The sequence below is a fragment of the Salvia splendens genome, chromosome 9 (assembly GCF_004379255.2).
Source record: "Salvia splendens isolate huo1 chromosome 9, SspV2, whole genome shotgun sequence".
NCBI lineage: Eukaryota > Viridiplantae > Streptophyta > Magnoliopsida > Lamiales > Lamiaceae > Salvia > Salvia splendens.
The window spans coordinates 6,519,437-6,540,650 of record NC_056040.1 but is presented as its reverse complement, the minus strand read 5'-3'; the positions used below and the strand labels follow the sequence as shown (position 1 = coordinate 6,540,650).

The window sequence follows — 21,214 nt, the reverse complement described above, 5'->3', positions numbered from 1 at the left end:
GTACTTGTTCTCCTGACATGTGAGTCAATTTATAAGACCCTTTGCCGAGGACTTCTGACACCCGATATGGACCCTCCCATGTGGGTTCGAGTTTGCCCAGCTTTTCTGCTCGGCTTACTTCGTTGTTTCTCAAGACGAGATCTCCCACTTGAAATTGAAGCTTTTTCACCCTTTGGTTATAATACCGGGCTACTTGCTCCTTATACTTGGCTGCTTTTATGCACGCCAATTCTCTTCTTTCTTCGGCGAGATCTAGTTCTGCTCTAAGTCCGTCGTCATTCATTTCTGAGGAGAAATTTAGAGTTCGGGGACTGGGTACGCCGATCTCCACCGGAATTACGGCTTCAGTGCCGTACACCAGACTATACGGAGTTTCACCGTTGGAGGTTTTGGGCGTAGTTCGGTAGGACCATAGGACTTGAGGGAGATTTTCTACCCATTGTCCTTTGGCTTGTTCTAACCGGGCTTTTAACCCTTTCACCAGAATCCGGTTCGTTACTTCCGTTTGTCCGTTTGCTTGGGGATGGGAGACCGAAGTGAACCGCTGTTGAATGTTCAGCTCTTGGCACCAATTCTTGAACGTCTTGTCGGTGAACTGAGTCCCATTATCCGAGATGAGGATGTGGGGTATGCCAAATCGGCACACTATGTTCTTCCAGACGAAGTCCAATGCCTTTGAGCTCGTTATCGTAGCTAATGGTTCAGCCTCCACCCACTTCGTGAAGTAGTCCACGGCAACGATAAGGAATTTCATTTGCCGAGGAGCTTGAGGAAGTGGTCCCACTATGTCTATGCCCCATTGCATGAAAGGCCAAGGGCTTTGCATAGTGTATAGATCGGTCTGCGGCATCCTTGGGACATTTGCATGAATTTGGCACTTCGTACACTTCTTGACGAGCTGCACTGCCTCTTGTACCATGGTTGGCCAATAATATCCCCATCTCAGAACTTTTTTAGCTAAAGCTCTGGCTCCGATGTGGCTACCGCACGATCCTTCATGAACTTCTCTGAGGATGTAGTCCGTCTCTTCTGGTCCTACGCACCGCAATAACGGCTGGAGGTAAGACTTTCTAAAGAGGACTCCTTCATGAAGCTCGTACTGAAGTGCTCGGCATGTGATCTTCCGAGCTTCTCTCTTATCCTCGGGCAATTGTCCTTGATCCAGATACTGCAAGATCGGCGTCATCCAGTTCGGCGAGCTGGATACTGAATGTACCTCGGCTTCATCAATGCTTCGATGCATTAATTCTTCCGCCTTTGAGTTCGGATCTGAGGCCAACTTACTTAAGGTATCTGCTCGGCTATTTTCCGCTCTGGGAATGCGGATTATCCGAAAATAGGAGAAACTTCGGCTGATGTTTTGCGCTTTGTCCAAGTACTTCTTCATTCTCTCGTCACGAGCTTCACTTGTACCCAACATGTGATTTACTATGACTTGTGAATCACAATGGACTTTGAGAGATTTGACGAGCAGACTTTGCGCTAACTGGAGTCCGGCCAGGAGGGCTTCGTACTCGGCTTCATTATTAGTAGTGGGGAATAGGAACCGAAGTGAGTAGGTTACCTCGTGTCCGTCGGGAGCGACAAGTAAAATACCAGCTCCACTTCCCATCTTGTTCGAAGCTCCATCTACGAATCCGCTCCAGCAGTCCGGCGGCTCTACTTCGGATTCCAAGGGCTGTGCTAGTTCGGCATTGGCAGAATTCTTCTGTTCGGCAATAACAGGAATTGCTTGATCGAACTTTGCTTCTGCAAGAAAATCTGCCAAGGCTTGTCCCTTGATGGCTTTCCGAGGTAGATATTCAATTGTGTGCTCTCCCAACTCTATAGCCCACTTGGCGATTCTGCCTGATGCTTCTGGTTTGGTCAACACTTGCCGAAGTGGCAGATCAGTTAAGACGCATACCTTGTGAGCATAGAAGTATGGCCGCAGTCTCCTTGCTGCATTTACTAATGCCAGAGCAATTTTTTCCAGAGGTTGATACCTTGTTTCTGGACCTCTTAATGCTCGGCTTGTAAAGTAGATGGGAAGCTGCTTTAGGCCTTCTTCTCGTACAAGCACCGCGCTGATGGTTTGATCCGATGCCGCTAAGTATAAGAATATTACTTCGGCTTCGGTTGGAGCAGAGAGAATAGGAAGCTCGGCTAGATAACTTTTGAGCTCGTCAAAGGCCTTTTTCTGCTCGGCTCCCCACTCGAACTTTGGTGCCTTTTTCAACACCTTGAAGAACGGCAGTTGCTTTTCGGCTGCTTGGGAAAGGAATCGATTCAGTGCGGCTAGACATCCGGTTAGCCTTTGCACGTCATGTATGGACTTCGGCATTGCCATGTTCTGAACGATTTGAACTTTTGAGGGGTTTGCCTTGAGTCCGTCCTTTGAAACCCAACAACCCAGAAACTTTCCCGAATCTACCAAAAAGGTACACTTTTGGGGATTAAGTTTGAGGTTGGCTTTCTTGAGCACGTTGAGAGTGGACTTGAGGTTGTGCTCGTACTCCGAAGTGCTTTTGCTTTTGACGACTATATCGTCAACATACACTTCGACCTCCTTTCCAATCAGGTGCCGAAAAAGCTTGTCTACCATCCTTTGATAAGTGGCTCCGGCATTCTTTAAACCGAATGGCATCTTTTTATAAGCGAAAATGCCGAAATCAGTAATGAAGGCCGTTTTTGAAGCGTCAATCTCATCCATTAAAACTTGATGGTATCCTTTGTACAGATCAAGAAAACAAAAAATTTCAAAGCCTATCAAAGCTTCTACTTTTTTATCTATGTTCGGAAGGGGATAGCAATCTTTGGGACAGTGCTTATTTAGATCGGTGAAATCTATGCACATCCGCCATCCTCCTTCCTTTTTCTTGATCATGACAGGATTGGCCACCCACGAAGGATACTTCACTTCGAATAACACATCCGCCTTCAATAATTGACGGACTTCGTCATGGATGACTTGACTTCGTTCTGCCGCAAAGAGTCTTTGCTTCTGTTTTATCGGCCGGACTGAAGGATCAATATTTAACCGATGAGTGATTACCTCGGGGGGCACTCCGGTCATGTCCAACGGAGACCATGCAAAGACGTCTTTATACTCCTTGAGGAGCTGGATGGTTTTTTTCCCGAAGTAGGGGCGTTCCCGCGAAGCCGATCTTAACCGTTCTGGATGGATCGTCTTCGTACAGCTGAACTGTCATCGAGTTCGGCTCCGGTATGACTTCGGTCATCGCCTCTGACTCCGGCTGCTGTGATTGCTATGCTTGGTGGTGCCGATCTGACTGCTCGGCACTTCTAAGCGCAATTTGCAGACATTCCTTTGCTCTCTTTTGGTCACCTCGGATGACCGCTATCCCTCCTTTAGTAGGGATCTTGATGGTGAGGTGATAGGTGGAGCAAACGGCCCGAACTGTGTTGAGCCAGTCTCTTCCCAGGATGACGTTGTACGGGGACCGAGCTTTCACCACGAAAAACTCAATCATCGTACTGGAGCTAGTAGGCGCTTTCCCCACCGTGATCGGAAGGCTGATAATACCTTCAGGGCGGGTGTCCTCCTGAGTGAAGCTCTTCAGGGGAAGCGGAGCCGGACTGAGCCGAGCTGGGTCCACTTCTAGTTTGTCGAAGCACTCTTTAAAAAGAATGCTAACCGACGCTCCTGTATCCACAAACACCCTGTGGATCAGTTTGTTTGCCACTCCGGCTTGGATGACAATGGCGTCTTGGTGAGGAGAGATGGCCGGGACGGGATCAGCAGCCGAGAACGTAATCACTTCATCCTGCTTCAGCCTTTTATGCGTTGGCTCCTCTCGATTGGAGCCTCTGCGTTCTGACTTTAGGGACGACTTGGTCTTCCCGGCAGGGAGCGCATCAATAGTCTGGATTACTCCATCATATTGCGGCTCGTCATCGTCTTCGGGATCCGGCTGCCTTTTCGGATCCTGAGGAGCGCAGTTCGCACCACTCTGCTTTTTATTCTTCTTTGGCTGCTTACTTCGGTATTTTTTCAATGTCCCTGCCTTCACAAGAACATCGATACCTGCAACCAAGTTTCTGCACTCCTCCGTATCGTGACCGTGGTCTTGATGGTAGGAGCAGTAGTTATCCTGTGGTCGGCGCGCGGCTGATTTCGTCATCCGCTTTGGCTTTTCGAATAGGTCAGAGTGCAGTTCGAAAATTTCCGCTCTCGGCTTGTTCAGCGGTACGAACTGAGCGGGCGGCTTCTCGGGATTGAGACGAGGTCCCAATCTGTCTTGCACCGGAGCCCTTTGAATTCTTTCAAATGGAGTCCGGCGAGGATGCCCCTGATCGCTATGATCGGGCTTCCTTCTGTCTCCTCGGGTCGATGAGCTGTCTAACGACCGTTTGCGACGGTCTGCCTCATCGGCCCGGGAGTACTGGTCCGCAATGTCCCACATTTCCTGAGCTGTCTGCGGACCGCACTCAACGAGCTTCCTGTAGAGAGCTCCGGGCAAGATTCCATTTTGGAATGCCGAGATGACAAGCAGATCGTTGAGATCGTCTACTTGCAGGCATTCCTTGTGGAATCTTGTCATAAAGTCGCTGATTTTTTCGTCGCGACCTTGACGAATGGAAAGCAGCTGAGCCGAAGTGATTCGGGCTTCCGCTTTCTGAAAGAACCTCCTGTGGAAGGCATCCATTAGATCTCGGTAAGATCTGATGCTGCCCTGGGGGAGGCTATCGAACCACCTTCTCGCGTTCCCGATGAGCAGCTCGGGAAACAGCTTGCACATGTGGACCTCGTTGAGACCCTGGTTCGCCATGTTATATTGATAGCGCCCCAAGAAATCGTGAGGGTCCACGAGCCCGTCGTAAGTCATCGACGGAGTTCGGTAGTTCTGTGGTAGGGGAGTTCGGGTGATGTCGTCCGAGAACGGAGTCTTCAGTGCTCCGTACACGGCGAATCCGATATCTCGTCGGTATGGAGGAGATTGAGTTCTCCTGTGATTCCGGTACCGAGGAGGAACAGGAATATGTCGGGGTTGAGGATTCTTTCTCCTGGGAGATGCGACACTACTGCGGTAGTGACTTTCTTGTGCGGAGGGAGAAGGAGAATCCGTCGTTTTCGTCTCCGGCTGCTTTTGGCTTTTTCGCAGGAAGGTTAAGAATTCCTCCTGCTTTTCAGCCAAAAACTGCTTGACAGCCTCATTCAAATCGGGCTGCTGGGAAGACTCAGTGGGACGATTTTTGGAGCGGCTTGTTCCTTCGCCATGAGAACTGGTGGTGGATTTATCCCTAGGCTGTTTTCCCGACCTATGGGATGGATTGGCTTCCTCCTGGTTCTCACGGGCTGGAATACGGGTATTCTGCGATCTGGTATGCATTTTTTGGGTGGAAAAAATGGATCAAAAATTCGCTTTATCACAAATTTTGTTCTCTGCTTCCCACAGACGGCGCCAGTGATGAATCCGCGAATTATTGATGATGATGAATGCTCGTAAAAATAAATTACGACACGGTGAATTTACGTGGTTCGATTTACTGAGGTAAATCTACGTCCACGGGAAGAAGGGGGGGGCAAGATTGTATTGCTTGATCTGGGATTACAGCTTACAACACAGACTTGCTATATCTTTTTATCTCTAGAGAGCTTAACCCTTTTCTATCTGATCTAAGTTCTATTTATACATTGAACTAAGGTCGTGGTTTGCAGCCCCACTAACAAGATCGTGGGTGAGCAGTAACTGCTCAATAACGGCTTCGTACCACTAAATAGATCGTGGGTATAGCGGAGGTCGTGGAGGCCTTTCATGAGTCCACTAACTCCTAGTTCGGTCGAATGCTGAGACCGAACTGCTGGACTTTACCGATCAGCTCTTGCCGATCTGAGAGGAGAGCTTGACTGGTCGGCTTTTACCGAGCAGTAGGCTGAGTCCGAACTCTTTGGTCGTGCCGAACTCTTTGGTGCCGAACAGATACTCTTTCTTGGGCTCTGGGCTGAGGGGCCGTCACTGTTATTGGGCTTGCCATTAGGGTTTAGTTCGTACCCCATCAATTCTCATTTCGAATAAAATTATCCCAAGACTAAATACAAAATACGAGCACAAATTATTTAAAAAGAAACGATATCACAAAAGTGTAAACGAATCAAACACCCCACTAGATTCGAGTGTTGAAGGAATCACGAAAACCAAAATTCATGATATTCATAGAAATACAAACTGGGCGTGAAAGTGTTAAACCGGCACTTTCCGGTCACCACAAGTTGACAGCCGGTTTCCCGGTATCAAGCAGCCCCCACCCAGCTATAAGTATTGATTCAAGCCATCTTGGGCACAGTTTTGATCATCTTTTCCACACGGACAGAACTTCAAAGAAACCCCCAGAAGCCAAAAATCCAATCTTTGTTAATATTAGATTCGTATAAGAGGAAAAAATTCCATCGTATCAAGAATATAATTGTCTGAAAGAGCTGAGTGGAAGCCGATCCTGTGGTGTAACTGATTGAAGATGGGAGCAGAAGCAGAGGTGGTAGTTCGAACAAGCATCCCTATGTTGGACGTGCCTCCTTCTCAACTTGTAAGATTTCTATCTCAACTTCCCTTTTTAAAACCAAAAAGAATCTTTTTTATTTCATGATTTAAGCTGGCATATGTTTTCTTGCATATGCATCTGTCGAGTAATAGGTTTGGTTCTTGAATTGTGGGACATTTTTGCTTGGCTGTGGAAAAATTGATTGTCTGTCTTGGATTTGTTCATGAGATTTGGGAAAAAAACATAGAAAGATTCTTGATCAAAAAGATTCAATCTTTTGGGTGGAAAAATATCTGGCCTGTTCTTGGATTCTTGGGTAGGTATGGTGGAATTTGCTATGAAAATTAACATATTCAACAATTGATTGGTTTTGTATTGTTTCTTGAGTTCTAGGTTTAGTTCTTGAATAATGAAATATTTATGCCCCCTGGGGAAAAATTTAGGTTTGTTGTGAGTTTTGGATTTGTTGATGAGATTTGGGGGAAGATCATAGTAAAATTTTTGATACGAAAAATTCTTGATAAAAAAAATTCAATCTTTCTGGTGGAAAGATATCAAGCTGTACTTGTATTCTTGGGGAGTAGAATAGTTTTTTTGGTCAATAAAGGTGTATTATTTGTATATGAAATTTAACAAAATTGATAAATGATGGGTTTCATATTGTTGCTGAATCATTGGAAGATTTAGGTAGAATTCTGGGAATCAATTCTCTCTTAGATCAGATTCCTGATGCTTTTTTCTGCAACCTTTCCTTTTTTATCTACTGAAAGTTGATAATATCTATCCTACAAATTGTAGATCAGCATGACCTCTAGGCACTTGTTTCTCAAATTATTCGATTGATTTTGTGCGTATCCGACTGATTGCTCACAAGTATGTGTGTGTGTAAAGGATGTTAAATCTCTGGAGACGCCTGTGCTGTTTTCCCCAAGCATCCGTTCCGGTGGTTTTGCTGATATTGGTCCGCGGAGATACATGGAAGACGAACACATAAGGATAGATGATCTGTCAGCACACTTGGGGTCACTCATCACAGTCCCCGAACCTAGTGCCTTCTATGGAGTGAGTGGCTTTTTCTCCCTTTCTTTTCCATTGATATTGCTGTGGCGGCAGCATCTGAGTTTTTGGGCATTTTGCAGGTTTTTGATGGCCATGGAGGGCCTGAGGCCGCGGCTTATGTTAAAAAACACGCGATGAGATTCTTTTTTGAAGAGGGTGATTTCCCACGAGCTTCTGAAGTAGACGATGACTTCGTATTGGAGGTTGAGAAATACCTGAGGAAAGCATTTCTACTAGCAGATATAGCATTGGCTGAGGACAGTAGCGTGAGCACTTCTTCTGGAACGACTGCTTTGACAGCTCTCGTTGTTGGGAGGTACATTTTCGTCCTTCACTCTTCGTGATCAATTGGATTGTTGTACAAGATTTATCGTCACGATTTAACAACATTTCTAAATGGTTTGCAATATGCACATTGTTGAAGTTGGATTATAGTAACTGTCTTTATCTAGAAACTGAGAAACACTTTGCTTCGATCCAGGCTTCTAATGGTGGCGAATGCGGGAGACTGCCGAGCAGTTCTGTGCCGGAAAGGCGAGGCAATCGATATGTCTCAAGATCACCGGCCTACTTATACTTCAGAGAGAAGGCGTGTTGAGGAATTAGGTGGATTCATTGACGACGGCTATCTCAATGGCGTTCTCTCCGTTACCCGAGCCCTGGGCGACTGGGACATGAAATTTCCGCGAGGCTCCTCCTCGCCTCTCATTGCAGAGCCTGAATTCCGCCAAATCACTCTAACGGAGGATGATGAGTTTCTCATAATCGGATGTGACGGAATCTGGGATGTCTTGTCTAGCCAGCAAGCCGTTAGCCTCGTCCGTCGGGGGCTCAGACGGCACGACGACCCAGAGCAATGCGCTAAGGACCTCGTCATGGAGGCCCTTCGTCTCAGCACTTTCGACAATCTTACAGTGATCATTGTCTGTTTTACGTCTCTGGATCAAACGGAGCAACCCTCGACTCGCCAGAGGAAGCTGAGGTGCTGCCTCTCCGCGGAAGCTTTGTGCAGCCTACGGAGTTTCTTGGACGGAGGTAGCAACCGATGATCGCCGGTTTTTGTGCCCATCTATTTAAGGGAGGAGAGCTACCAGTGGTGGCTTCAAGATGAGCAGCACTCTGAGCTGTTTAGAAGTTTTGTTTATGACATTCTTTCCTGTTTTGTATCCTAATTATTTCACTGGTGTGTTGTACATATAATTGGTGGGTTGATAAAATAAAAGGTGTTGTAAGAATTTTTTGACTATATAGTTAATTTCTCTCAAATTCATTTTATTAACTAAAATTATACGAAGTATATACAGGCAACATATGTGAACAAGTGTAGAAACAATTGAAAACTCTATTGCCAACAAGAATTGATCTTTACAAGTACACAAGTATCTCATTTAGCTTCTCATCTGCACAAACAATTATTCAGTACCTATGCTGTTGATTCAGTGGAATAAGTTTTAGCGAACTGTGCGAACCGTTCCAAGCCACGAACGAGCAAACTTTCGAGAAAAGGTTGGAGCGCCTAAACAGCATAGCACAATGACATAAGTAGACCTCCTTGCAGGCTACAACAAATGCTTCAAACTGGAAAATGATTTTTTTGATACTTACAGATGCCACTGGAGTCAACAGTGGTGGAACTTCATACGAAACAGTAAGCTGCAATACAAGAAAGATTAGTGTGACAACACATATAGATGTTCAAGCTTCTAAAAATGGTTGAAAAACCCTCTTAATCCAATTCTTTCTTGAAATAAAACTAATTGATGTAACAGACATTGTTGATGTGTGTCAAGAACTGGCTTATTGAACTACTCATCGTATAGGTTTGTAACTACTAGTAGCAACTAGCAAGTTATCATCAGTTTCAGTACAAAGCTAAGAGAAATATAACTGGGAATTGCAAAAACATATATACAAAACATAGAATACAAAAATAAGTGGATGATTTGTCAAGAAAACATACTTCTACCAAACAAGAACCAGCGCTTTTAGGGAAGAATCTTACAGCTCCCCTGCAAATAAGCAAACAAAATGTAGTGTGTGTGAAGCATAGCAGAGTAGATGATAGTCTTTCCAAGTTACTAGTTCTGAAGATGAATATTCCTTGAAGCAATTGGGTGTTTGGTTTTAGAGATAAGGCATGATTGATGAAATAATTAGTCTTGATCAAAAATTTCTTTTGCATGACTTGGCTCGCGATGGATAACGCAACCACACTCTAATCATCCTCCAATCCTATCAATCTTATCCATCATATATCAACTAAACCAAACACCCTCCTCAGTGGACTGTTGTAGAGCAGCCATTTTGTAATTGTAGACAAGCACAAAGACTACACACGGAATGCAAAGTGCACCTGACGTGTAACTAGACGTTCATAAAATAATTGAAGTAAACAACTGATCTCAAAGAGATTTCATGCATATGAATAATGATAGTGGTATAACAAAAAAACCCTCTTCCCCTAATCTTAAGCTTGAGAAATTGGCAAATCCAAAGAATTCCCGAATGACTACAGATTTCATATCGAAAGCCTCAAGAAAGAAACAGAATATGTAGGACTGTGAGAAAGATAGAACTCAGATGTCAAGCATATCCGCTGTGAAAATCTGAATACTACTAGGCGAGACACACTAGTTTTCCAATACCTATTAGGAAGACCCTCGAGAGATCTCCAGTGGATTTTCTGGTTTGGTATAGGCTGCAAGAAAGAACCAATTTGGCAAATCAACCAAGAAAGCATTGAAGATGATGGAAGAAAGCATATCAATACCTGCATATTTCGAGCAAGCCAAGAAAACTCTATATCACGCCCAAATGCTTTATACTTGAGTGCCCATCTTGACAGGTCAGGTTTATCCTCCAAAATCTAACAAAGACTTATAATCAACCACCTTTGAATCAATTTAACCAGCTCAAGATCAATTGGAGAGAATCACAGTCAATTTCAAACCTTATCTTCATCACATCCAATATTCTCATTGTATCCAAAATACACGAACAGAGAATATTTCAATCTTAAGAAAAACCCTAAAAAATAAAAAAGAAAAAGGCCCGAATAACCCCATACCTTCACAGATGAAATGAACGGCATCCACTCAGGAATGGCTTCACGATCAGAGTAACACTTATAAGCAACCGAAATCGGGACATCTAACTCCTTCTTCACCCTTTCACATTACCAAATTATGCAATTCCACTCAATCACATAGCACCACCAAACTAAGAAATTACTTTAACGAAAAGCATAAACAGTAAGAAGAAAGGGGGGAATTTTTTACGTGCAATCCTGCCACTCCATGACGGGGGAGAAAGATCTCCGGAATTTGACGCCGGTAAGATGTTTGTGAAAAGTCCTGTTTGAAGGGGCGTAAAATCTGCTGATATGCAGCGCTTTTTTGGCGAATGGATTATGATGGGAGGATAAAGCGCGCGGCTTGAGTTTCTCCGCGCCGGATGTGGCGTGGTGGTTGATGAGTGCCACCACCACGGTTGCTGAAGCCGTCGACATTGGGGATGATAGAAAGCGCCGGCGATTATTCTGCGTTTTGAGATTGTTCACAAATAGCCGATTGTTTTGCAACGTGTTCTGACTTCTGAGAATAGTTTCAGCTGCGTTTTTCTTCGTGGGTCGCTCCGAATATGCAAACGGGTCAACCCGTATTACGACGATACTGAAGTCTGAACTGAATCACTTTGGATTCTAACAAAAATGAAATATGCATCCAATCCAATCACAAACTGTTATTCCTATTACTATAAATAAAACAACAATAAATGAATCTTTCTTTTCTTTCTTCACAAGCTGTTATAAATACAAAACTTAAATATTTAGCAATATTTATTTGAACCGTCCGCCACATATATTATTATTTTTAGAGAAATTATAAATCCTTTGTAGGAGCATGTTATTCTATGGATATTTGGACATGTGGTGCAAGTGTGGATATTCAATTTTCATGGATATCACAGATGCATGGAAAATTGGGTTCGTCATCACCTAACCTAAACACAACTTCTGTAAATTTTATGACGCAGCAGCTCAAAATAAAAGGTGCAAATCTTGGATTTTGTCTTCCCTAAATACACTTTACTTATTTTTAACACAATCTACAAGGTATACCTAAATAAACTTTTGAAGGCTTAAATAATGCAACATTATTAAAAATCTGAAAGGCTTAAATAAACTTTTGAACGCTTAAATAATGCAACATTATTTTTAAGCCTCAGAATTTCACAGTAACAATTTGAAGCCCAAAAATGCATCTATTCTTAGTACTTACCGTTTACTTAAAAAGTATACACATGAAACTGCATTTCTAATCTCATCTAAGATTATTAGCACCTCATATTTAAAATTACAGAAAAATGTTATACATAAAGCTACATAAAGTAAATATAACTATTCTAACTGATTCAATGGGGAAAAAAAGAAAAACAAACGATGAAAAAAAAGAGTAAAAAGAGTGAGAAAAATACCATCCACAGCTGCTCTAAAGATATACACAACTCTCTTTTTTACCATTCAGAAAGGGAATCCTGTATGCAAGTTCTTCTTCGAGGACTCTGCTAACCTTCTCACACATTTCGCGTCTTTATATGCTGTGAGCAGCTCCTTGGCCACGCTCTCGGGGTGACAAGATATAAATGCCTTGGTGAATCTTTTATCCGACATCCTCATCGCTCTCAACAACAGTGGTCCCTTTATCTGGGGAGCAAGTCCCATATCCTCGATTTTACATGCTATCTGGAAACGCGGTTTCAAGACCCTCTCCAGGTTGAAGAAGATCAAGAACGGGTTATGAACTACCACGCTGGCTGGTAGTTTCATTGTACCGAGAATATATGTCATGTTCCTCTGGACTTTATCAACAGATAGAGTCAGCACGAGCGGAGAGCGTCCGATGAGGCCAAGATAATCATCCTCCGAAAGCCCGTATTTCTCCATATTCATCATCTTCTCATGGATGGTCTCCATGCGCGATATGGCAACTATGGATACCACGTGTTTGTACATTTTTGAATGCTCTGAGACTCCAGTTCTCCGGATGTAATCTATCTTCTCTTCATTCAGGTTAGTGCGCGGGATCAAAGTGGGGCGAGAGAGAAGCACGGTTATTAAGTCATTTTTACTAAGGCCCAATGACTCGTACATGGCAATGACGGGTTTCACTTTGTTGTGGAAGTCATAGGTCAGTAGAGAAGGATTCCGCACAATGGCCTTCACCAGGACCTCCTTCGATCCAAACAAACCCTCCAGATACACGAGGCGCTCATTCAGATCAATGTTGATTCTGCAGTTAAGCAAGCGGGGACGGCAGTGTATCATTTTTACAAGGTCAGCTGATTTTACGCCCAAGCGAGAAAGTATGTCGAGTTTTGATCGAAGGTTATGAATGTCCATCTTTCGTAGAGACGAACGTCGCTCGAAAATCTTGGATATATCACTCTCACTACAACCCCATTCTTTGAAAATTTCAGCTGATTCTCTAACTTTTTCCCCATCACCAGCTGATTCTGTCTCTTTTTGCAGACTATTAATGGATTCACAAACTGTTGTGTGAAAATGCCCAGGTCTTAGAACATAACGATATAAGCTGAAGCGGAGCAACTTAAAACTTGAAGGCACAATATCATCAGTCTTCTCAAGCAAATGTAGACCCTGAAGAAACCCCAATTTTTTTTAAAAGTGATCTTTATGTATATCTACTGTCTACGCAGAAAAAAGGGCAACCATTAATCCTGTTGGGACTCAAGAGAATGCCTCACCAAAAACAGTCCACAACAGCATAGCTATAGAAGAGATTGTGGCACCAACAAAATCTCGAACATGATAGCTATTGAAGACAGCAAAATAACCAGAATCTCTAATCAAGTTTCCACGTTTCTAGTAGGATCAACGGTGTCTACTCTGTTCAAATGTTAGTCACCTAGGAAGGGGGTAAAAATGACTACATGGTACTGAACTAGTGACCATTTTAACGTTTGCGTTGAGGAGTCTAGAATCAAGTTTCTACAGATCTAGTAGGATCAAGTTGTCTACTCTTTACAAATGTTAGTATAAATAACTAACCGATAAACAAGTGATCGTTTCAAATGTTCGGACAGAGGGAGAAATGAGAAAGTATTCAATTTAGTTCCCTTTCCTTTATGTTCGATGATGCAAGCGACAAAACATTCTGCTCTGCATTCTTTTAAAGTATCCTACAGTCTTGGCATTTAGCAAGCGACAACACAATGCAGTTTTTACACTTGATCTTAAAGCTGAAAAATTACTACAGAGCATCGACATTATAAAAACACAAGCTAAATTTTTAGTATAGAGAAAAAAAATAAGTCTAATACTTCTAATGTTAGTAATAACAGTTTCAAACCATCATTTAACTTTCTTCCCATTTTCTGCTAATTTCATTGCTAGCATAAAACTTACTTCTAATGCCAATGCTTACAACTACAAATCGTGTATATAAAGCCACTAATTAATTTGATTTTCTTCTTCTGTCAATTCCTTACAAAAACCAGCATAATCGTCAGTACAAATTATTCATCATAGAACAGCCAATTATTATCGATGCAAGTGGCTTACTTGAAACATTTCCAATCCTAAAGCTGAAATTGAAAAGGACAACATAAAAAGTTGGGAAACAATACAAGCAGCATCAACAATTATTTTAGCTGAGAGAACTCACTGTGCATAAACAAGTGCGCAATCGGCGGCCTGCAACAAAAGCAGCGCCTCTCCCGGCGGCGAGCAGGAATACCATTTATTTATCAATAATTCAATCGTAACAAATAAATCTCAGAGATGAGAACAGAGATTTGCCCCTGCTGCTGCTAAATTTGGGGGGAAATAGAAACAAGGAAAGGTAGACGAAGAAGATAAATTAAAATTAGACAAAAAATGAGTTTCAATTTTGGTGGACTCGATGGGCCGGCCCAATATTGCTAATTGAGTATTTGCTTATCAAAAAGTTTGCTTAAGTATTTGCTTAGTGATGTAAAAAGTTGTGACTATTGGGTTCAAATTCATAAATGTAACATGTAATTATTTTCATTGGCAATTTCATAGCCCGATTAAAAAAAATAACGTTAACATCAGAAAATCCGATATTCACAGATAAAGATTCAATTTTTATTTGAAAACTGCATTAAGTAAAATCTAATCAATCATTTCATCAAGCAATTTTCAAGCTTACGCACTGATACACTTCTATTTCTATCAGCATTAAAAGTATAAGTTGACTGACTAATTATAATATAGCTAAAGTTAGTGTACAAATATAGTTATCACATGAACTAGAGACAACTTTGGATCTCTAACACTATCAAGATGATACACTCCATATTTTAGGGATTTTGTAACAAAATATAAAAGAAAAATAAAATAATTGGGATGAAACATTCAAATAAATGAAAATTATAAAAGAAAAATAATATATTTGGGATGAAATATATACTCAAACAAATGAATTGTGAGATGAAGATTTTATTAGCTCTACATTATACTGCTAGCTAATTCAAGGTTTATAAGATGATCATCTATGTATGAAAAGCCTTTCACCATAGATTGTTTTTAAGGATGGATAACCTACAATTCTACTTTGTAATAGAACATTTGCAAAATCTCATATCAAAGTCCTCATATACGAAGTTACTAAATCCTTCGACAGCTTCCTAATCTGGTCAATTAGTATTCGAGCGTATAACATTGCACACCTCTCCGATCTACACAAATATAGTAGTATTATCTTATGTGAAGTCGTAGTCCTGTGAAGCATTGCGCACATATATTTCAAGTAAAATGAAATAGACAAAAATATAATGATAATTAAGATAACTGATGGGGTACGAACTAAACCCTAATGGCAAGCCCAATAACAGTGACGGCCCATCAGCCCAGAGCCCAAGAAAGAGTATCTGTTCGGCACCAAAGAGTTCGGCACGACCAAAGAGTTCGGACTCAGCCTACAGCTCGGTAAAAGCCGACCAGTCAAGCTCTCCTCTCAGATCGGCAAGAGCTGATCGGTAAAGTCCAGCAGTTCGGTCTCAGCATTCGACCGAACTAGGAGTTAGTGGACTCATGAAAGGCCTCCACGACCTCCGCTATACCCACGATCTATTTAGTGGTACGAAGCAGTTATTGAGCAGTTATTGCTCACCCACGATCTTGTTAGTGGGGCTGCAAACCACGACCTTAGTTCAATGTATAAATAGAACTTAGATCAGATAGAAAAGGGTTAAGCTCTCTAGAGATAAAATACCATATAGCAAGTCTGTGTTGTAAGCTGTAATCCCAGATCAAGCAATACAATCTTGCCCTCCCTTCTTCCCGTGGACGTTGATGAATCCGCGAATTTTTGATGGTGATGAATGCAGGAAGATGCAGATCACGACACAGAGATTTTACGTGGTTCGATTTACTGAGGTAAATCTACGTCCACGGGAAGAAATGAGGGCAGAGTTGTATTGCTTGATCTGTTTTCTTACAGCTTACAATACAGACTTGCTATTTTGTATTTTATCTCTAGAAAGCGAGAGAGTCTATTTAGAACTTAACCCTATCTATCTGATCTAGGTTCTATTTATACATTGGACCTAGATCGTGGCATGCAGCCATTTACTAGGTAGTGGATGTCGTGGAGATCGTGGCGATCTTGCATGGGTCCACTATCCTGCATGAGTTAATGACTGCTTGACACCACTAAATAGATCGTGGGTGGTGGAGGTGGAAATCCTGCATGAGTCCACTATCTCCTAGTTCGGTCGAATACTGAGACCGAACTGCTGAATTATGGCCGAGCAGCTTTTGCCGATCTGAGAGTAGAGCTTGATGCCGACCTGAGAGCAACCGAGCTGTAGGCTGGGGCCGAACTCTTTGGTTGTGCCGAACTGAACTTTGATACTCTTTAGTCATGCCGAACTGATACTCTTTCTTGGGCTTTACTGCTGTTGGGCTTGTTTAGTACGTACTCCATCACTACCCCCCCCGGAAAGCGAAGTGAATCACTTCGGCATTCTGGATAAAGGTACGGGGTAAGTTGATGTTTGTCCTCGGTCTGATGAAGTGAACTCTTCTTTGACCGGACTTGGTTTGCGTCCTAATTTGGCGAGTTTTATCGCTCGGATCGAACTTTCCGTTGTCCTAATTTGGGGATCGGACTTTCCCTTGTCCTAATTTGGCGAGTTTTATCGCGTGGATCGGACTTTCCCTTGTCCTAATTCAGGCAAGTTTTATCGCGAGAATCGGACTTTCGTTGCAGTTCGTTTCAGACGAAGTGCTTGATTTTTAAGCCGAATTGTGGTCTTGTATCCTCTTTAGAAGCTTGGACTCGCAATCGTTGGCTTATTGCAGCTCGTTTCAGACGAACTGCTTGTTTAAGCTGAATTGTGGCCTTGTATCTTCTTTAGAAGCTTTGACTCACAATCGTTGGCTTGTTGCAGCTCGTTTCAGACGAACTGCTTGTTTAAGCTGAATTGTGGTCTTGTATCTTCTGTAGAAGCTTTGACTCACAATCGTTGGCTTGTATATGTTCTAAGAAGGGGATCAGCCTTCGAAGAACAAGATACCTCAGTAACATTTGTAAGAGACGACACGCACAGAGACAGACAAAACACACAGACAAAACGCACAGAGACAAATAAAGACCAAGTAAACCAAATAAAACACATTGACTGAACAGGACTCAAGACTGACTGACCGGACTGTCTCTTACAAATGGAACTTTTTGAGGTTGGAAATGTGCCATGTTCGGGGTACCTGTTCTCCTGACATGTGAGCCAATTTGTAAGACCCTTTGCCGAGGACTTCTGACACCCGATACGGACCTTCCCATGTGGGTTCGAGCTTGCCCAGCTTTTCTGCTCGGCTTACTTCGTTGTTTCTCAAGACGAGATCTCCCACTTGAAATTGCAGCTTCTTTACCCTTTGGTTGTAATACCGGGCTACTTGCTCCTTGTACTTGGCTGCTTTTATGCATGCCAATTCTCTTCTTTCTTCGGCAAGATCTAGCTCGGCTCTCAGTCCGTCGTCATTCATTTCTGAGGAGAAATTTAGAGTTCGGGGACTGGGTACGCCGATCTCCACCGGAATTACGGCTTCAGTGCCGTACACCAGACTGTACGAAGTTTCACCGTTGGAGGTTGTGGGTGTAGTTCGGTAGGACCATAGGACTTGAGGGAGATTTTCTACCCATTGTCCTTTGGCTTGTTCTAACCGAGCTTTTAACCCTTTCACCAGGATACGATTTGTTACCTCCGTTTGTCCGTTTGCTTGTGGATGAGAGACCGAAGTGAACCGCTGTTGAATATTCAGCTCTTGGCACCAATTCTTGAACGTCTTGTCGGTGAACTGAGTCCCGTTATCCGAGATGAGGATGTGGGGTATGCCAAATCGGCACACTATGTTCTTCCAGACGAAATCCAATGCCTTCGAGCTCGTTATCGTAGCTAATGGTTCAGCTTCCACCCACTTCGTAAAGTAGTCCACGGCAACGATTAGGAATTTCATTTGCCGAGGAGCTTGAGGAAGTGGTCCTACTATGTCTATGCCCCATTGCATGAAAGGCCAAGGGCTCTGCATAGTGGATAGATCGGTCTGCGGCATCCTTGGGATATTTGCATGGATTTGGCACTTCGGGCAGGTCTTGACGAGCTGCACTGCTTCTTGTACCAAGGTTGGCCAATAATATCCCCATCTTAGAACTTTTTTAGCTAAAGCTCTAGCTCCGATGTGGCTGCCGCACGATCCTTCATGAACTTCTCTGAGGATGTAGTCCGTCTCTTCTGGTCCTACGCACCGCAATAACGGCTGGAGGTAAGACTTTCTAAAGAGGACTCCTTCATGAAGTTCGTACCGAAGTGCTCGGCACGTGATCTTCCGAGCTTCTCTCTTATCCTCGGGCAATTGTCCTTGATCCAGATACTGCAAGATCGGCGTCATCCAGTTCGGCGAGCTGGATACTGAATGTACCTCGGCTTCATCAATGCTTCGATGCATTAATTCTTCCGCCTTTGAGCTCGGATCTGAGGCCAACTTACTTAAGGTATCTGCTCGGCTATTTTCCGCTCTGGGAATGCGGATTATCCGAAAATAGGAGAAACTTCGGCTGATGCTTTGCGCTTTGTCCAAATACTTCTTCATTCTCTCGTCACGAGCTTCACTTGTACCCAACATGTGATTCACTATGACTTGTGAATCACAATGGATTTTGAGAGACTTGACGAGCAGACTTTGCGCTAACTGGAGTCCGGCCAGGAGGGCTTCGTACTCGGCTTCATTATTAGTAGTGGGGAATAGGAACCGAAGTGAGTAGGTTACCTCGTGTCCGTCGGGAGCGACAAGTAAAATACCAGCTCCACTTCCCATCTTGTTTGAAGCTCCATCTACGAATCCGCTCCAGCAGTCCGGCGGCTCTTCTTTGGATTCCAAGGGCTGTGCTAGTTCGGCATTGGCAGAATTTTTCTGTTCGGCAATGACAGGGATTGCTTGATCGAACTTGGCCTCTGCAAGAAAATCTGCCAAGGCTTGTCCCTTGATGGCTTTCCGAGGTAGGTACTCGATTGAGTGTTCTCCCAGCTCTATGGCCCATTTGGCGATTCTGCCTGATGCTTCTGGCTTGGTCAAAACTTGCCGAAGAGGCAGATCAGTTAAGACGCATACCTTGTGAGCATAGAAGTATGGCCGCAGTCTCCTTGCTGCATTTACTAACGCCAGAGCAATTTTTTCCAGAGGTTGATACCTTGTTTCTGGACCTCTTAATGCTCGGCTTGTAAAGTAGATGGGAAACTGCTTTAGACCTTCTTCTCGTACAAGCACCGCGCTGATGGTTTGATCCGATGCCGCTAAGTATAAGAATATTACTTCGGCTTCGGTTGGAGCAGAGAGAATAGGAAGCTCGGCTAGATAACTTTTGAGCTCGTCAAAGGCCTTTTTCTGCTCGGCTCCCCACTCGAACTTTGGTGCCTTTTTCAACACCTTGAAGAACGGCAGTTGCTTTTCGGCTGCTTGGGAAAGGAATCGATTCAGTGCGGCGAGACATCCGGTTAGCCTTTGCACGTCATGTATGGACTTCGGCATTGCCATGTTCTGAACGACTTGAACTTTTGAAGGGTTTGCCTTGAGTCCGTCCTTTGAAACCCAACAACCCAGAAACTTTCCCGAATCTACCAAAAAGGTACACTTTTGGGGATTAAGTTTGAGGTTGGCTTTCTTGAGCACGTTGAGAGTGGACTTGAGGTTGAGCTCGTACTCCGAAGTGCTTTTGCTTTTGACGACTATATCGTCAACATACACTTCAACCTGCTTTCCGATTAGGTGCCGAAAAAGCTTGTCTACCATCCTTTGATAAGTGGCTCCGGCATTCTTTAAACCGAATGGCATCTTTTTATAAGCGAAAATGCCGAAATCGGTAATGAAAGCTGTTTTCGGAGCGTCACTCTCATCCATCAACACTTGGTGATATCCTTTGTATAAATCAAGAAAACAGAAAATTTCGAAGCCGATCAAAGCTTCTACTTTTTTATCTATATTCGGAAGGGGATAGCAATCTTTAGGACAGTGCTTGTTTAGATCGGTAAAATCTATGCACATCCGCCATCCTCCTTCTTTTTTCTTGATCATCACAGGATTGGCCACCCAAGAAGGATATTTCACCTCGAATAGTACATCCGCTTTTAGCAATTGGCGGACTTCGTCATGGATGACTTGGCTTCTTTCTGCCGCAAAGAGTCTTTGCTTCTGTTTTACTGGCCGGATTGAAGGATCAATATTTAACCGATGAGTGATTACCTCGGGGGGCACTCCGGTCATGTCCAACGGAGACCATGCAAAGACATCTTTGTACTCTTTGAGGAGCTGAATGGTCTTTTCTCGGAGTAGAGGCGTTCCTGCGAAGCCGATCTTGACCGTTCTGGATGGATCATCTTCGTATAACTGAACGGTCATTGAGTTCGGCTCTGAAGTGACTTCGGTCATCTCGCTTGCCTCTGACTCCGGTTGCTGTGATTGCTATGCTTGATGGTGCCGAACTGATTGTTCGACACTTTTAAGCGCAATCTGCAGACATTCTTTTGCTCTCTTTTGATCACCTCGGATGACCGCTATCCCACCTTTAGTGGGGATCTTGATGGTGAGGTGATAAGTAGAGCAAACGGCCCGAACTGTGTTGAGCCAGTCTCTCCCCAGGATGATGTTGTACGGGGACCGAGCTTTCACCACAAAGAACTCGATCATCGTATTGGAGCTTGTAGGTGCTTTTCCCACCGTGATCGGAAGGCTGATAATACCTTCAGGGCGGGTGTCCTCCTGGGCGAAACTTTTCAGAGGAAGTGGAGCCGGACTGAGCCGAGCTGGATCCACTTCCATTTTATCGAAACATTCTTTAAAAAGAATGCTGACTGACGCTCCTGTATCCACAAATACTCTGTGGACCAGTTTGTTTGCCACTCCGGCTTGAATGACAATAGCGTCTTGGTGAGGAGAGATGGCTGGGACGGGATCGGCATCTGAAAATGTAATCACTTCGTCTTTCTTCAGCCTTTTATGTGTTGGCTCCTCTTGATTGGAACCTCTGCGTTCTGCTTTTAGGGACGACTTAGTCTTCCCGGCAGGGAGAGCATCAATAGTCAGGATTACTCCATCATATTGCGGCTCGTCGTCGTCTTCGGGATCCTCATG

At 43.6% G+C, this 21,214-nt stretch overlaps 3 protein-coding genes across 4 annotated transcripts; 1 reads left to right on the top strand and 2 right to left on the bottom strand.

Moving 5' to 3' along the window:
* Positions 1-6,276: 6,276 nt before the first annotated feature.
* LOC121747859 (probable protein phosphatase 2C 2) lies at positions 6,277-8,788 on the top strand. The gene is made up of 4 exons (XM_042141998.1): positions 6,277-6,528; positions 7,375-7,545; positions 7,623-7,858; positions 8,024-8,788. Exons 1-4 carry the CDS (start codon positions 6,460-6,462, stop codon positions 8,589-8,591), a joined length of 1,044 nt encoding a protein of 347 aa, XP_041997932.1. The 5' UTR covers positions 6,277-6,459; the 3' UTR covers positions 8,592-8,788.
* Positions 8,789-8,866: 78 nt separating this feature from the next.
* Positions 8,867-11,343, bottom strand: LOC121747860. Its single transcript, XM_042141999.1, has 7 exons — positions 10,821-11,343; positions 10,610-10,709; positions 10,313-10,408; positions 10,188-10,240; positions 9,503-9,551; positions 9,148-9,195; positions 8,867-9,058 (listed from the first exon to the last, which is right to left on the bottom strand). The coding sequence occupies exons 1-7, from the start codon at positions 11,048-11,050 to the stop codon at positions 8,966-8,968; spliced, it is 669 nt and encodes a 222-aa protein (XP_041997933.1). The 5' UTR covers positions 11,051-11,343; the 3' UTR covers positions 8,867-8,965.
* A 526-nt stretch (positions 11,344-11,869) lies between these two features.
* On the bottom strand, positions 11,870-14,385 carry LOC121747858. Of its 2 annotated transcripts, none has more exons than XM_042141996.1 (2): positions 14,229-14,385; positions 11,870-13,201 (listed from the first exon to the last, which is right to left on the bottom strand). In XM_042141996.1, the coding sequence occupies exons 1-2, from the start codon at positions 14,301-14,303 to the stop codon at positions 12,065-12,067; spliced, it is 1,212 nt and encodes a 403-aa protein (XP_041997930.1). In that variant the 5' UTR covers positions 14,304-14,385; the 3' UTR covers positions 11,870-12,064. The 2 variants fall into 2 exon arrangements, with proteins under 2 accessions (XP_041997930.1, XP_041997931.1); XM_042141997.1 differs by having other exon boundaries at positions 11,870-13,092.
* Positions 14,386-21,214: the final 6,829 nt, after the last annotated feature.

Bases quoted from the DNA above. Each gene is read 5' to 3' on its own strand.
- LOC121747859 (XM_042141998.1), top strand. From the start codon at position 6,460: ATGGGAGCAGAAGCAGAGGTGGTAGTTCGAACAAGCATCCCTATGTTG. The intron at 6,529-7,374 runs GTAAGATTTCTA...GTGTGTGTAAAG, and splicing joins ACGTGCCTCCTTCTCAACTT to GATGTTAAATCTCTGGAGAC. The intron at 7,859-8,023 runs GTACATTTTCGT...GCTTCGATCCAG, and splicing joins ACAGCTCTCGTTGTTGGGAG to GCTTCTAATGGTGGCGAATG.
- LOC121747860 (XM_042141999.1), bottom strand. From the start codon at position 11,050: ATGTCGACGGCTTCAGCAACCGTGGTGGTGGCACTCATCAACCACCAC. The intron at 10,710-10,820 runs GTAAAAAATTCC...GTAATGTGAAAG, and splicing joins ATGGAGTGGCAGGATTGCAC to GGTGAAGAAGGAGTTAGATG. The intron at 10,241-10,312 runs GTATTGATATGC...TCTTTCTTGCAG, and splicing joins GGCTTGCTCGAAATATGCAG to CCTATACCAAACCAGAAAAT.
- LOC121747858 (XM_042141996.1), bottom strand. From the start codon at position 14,303: ATGGTATTCCTGCTCGCCGCCGGGAGAGGCGCTGCTTTTGTTGCAGGC. The intron at 13,202-14,228 runs GTGAGTTCTCTC...GGGTTTCTTCAG, and splicing joins TGCGCACTTGTTTATGCACA to GGTCTACATTTGCTTGAGAA.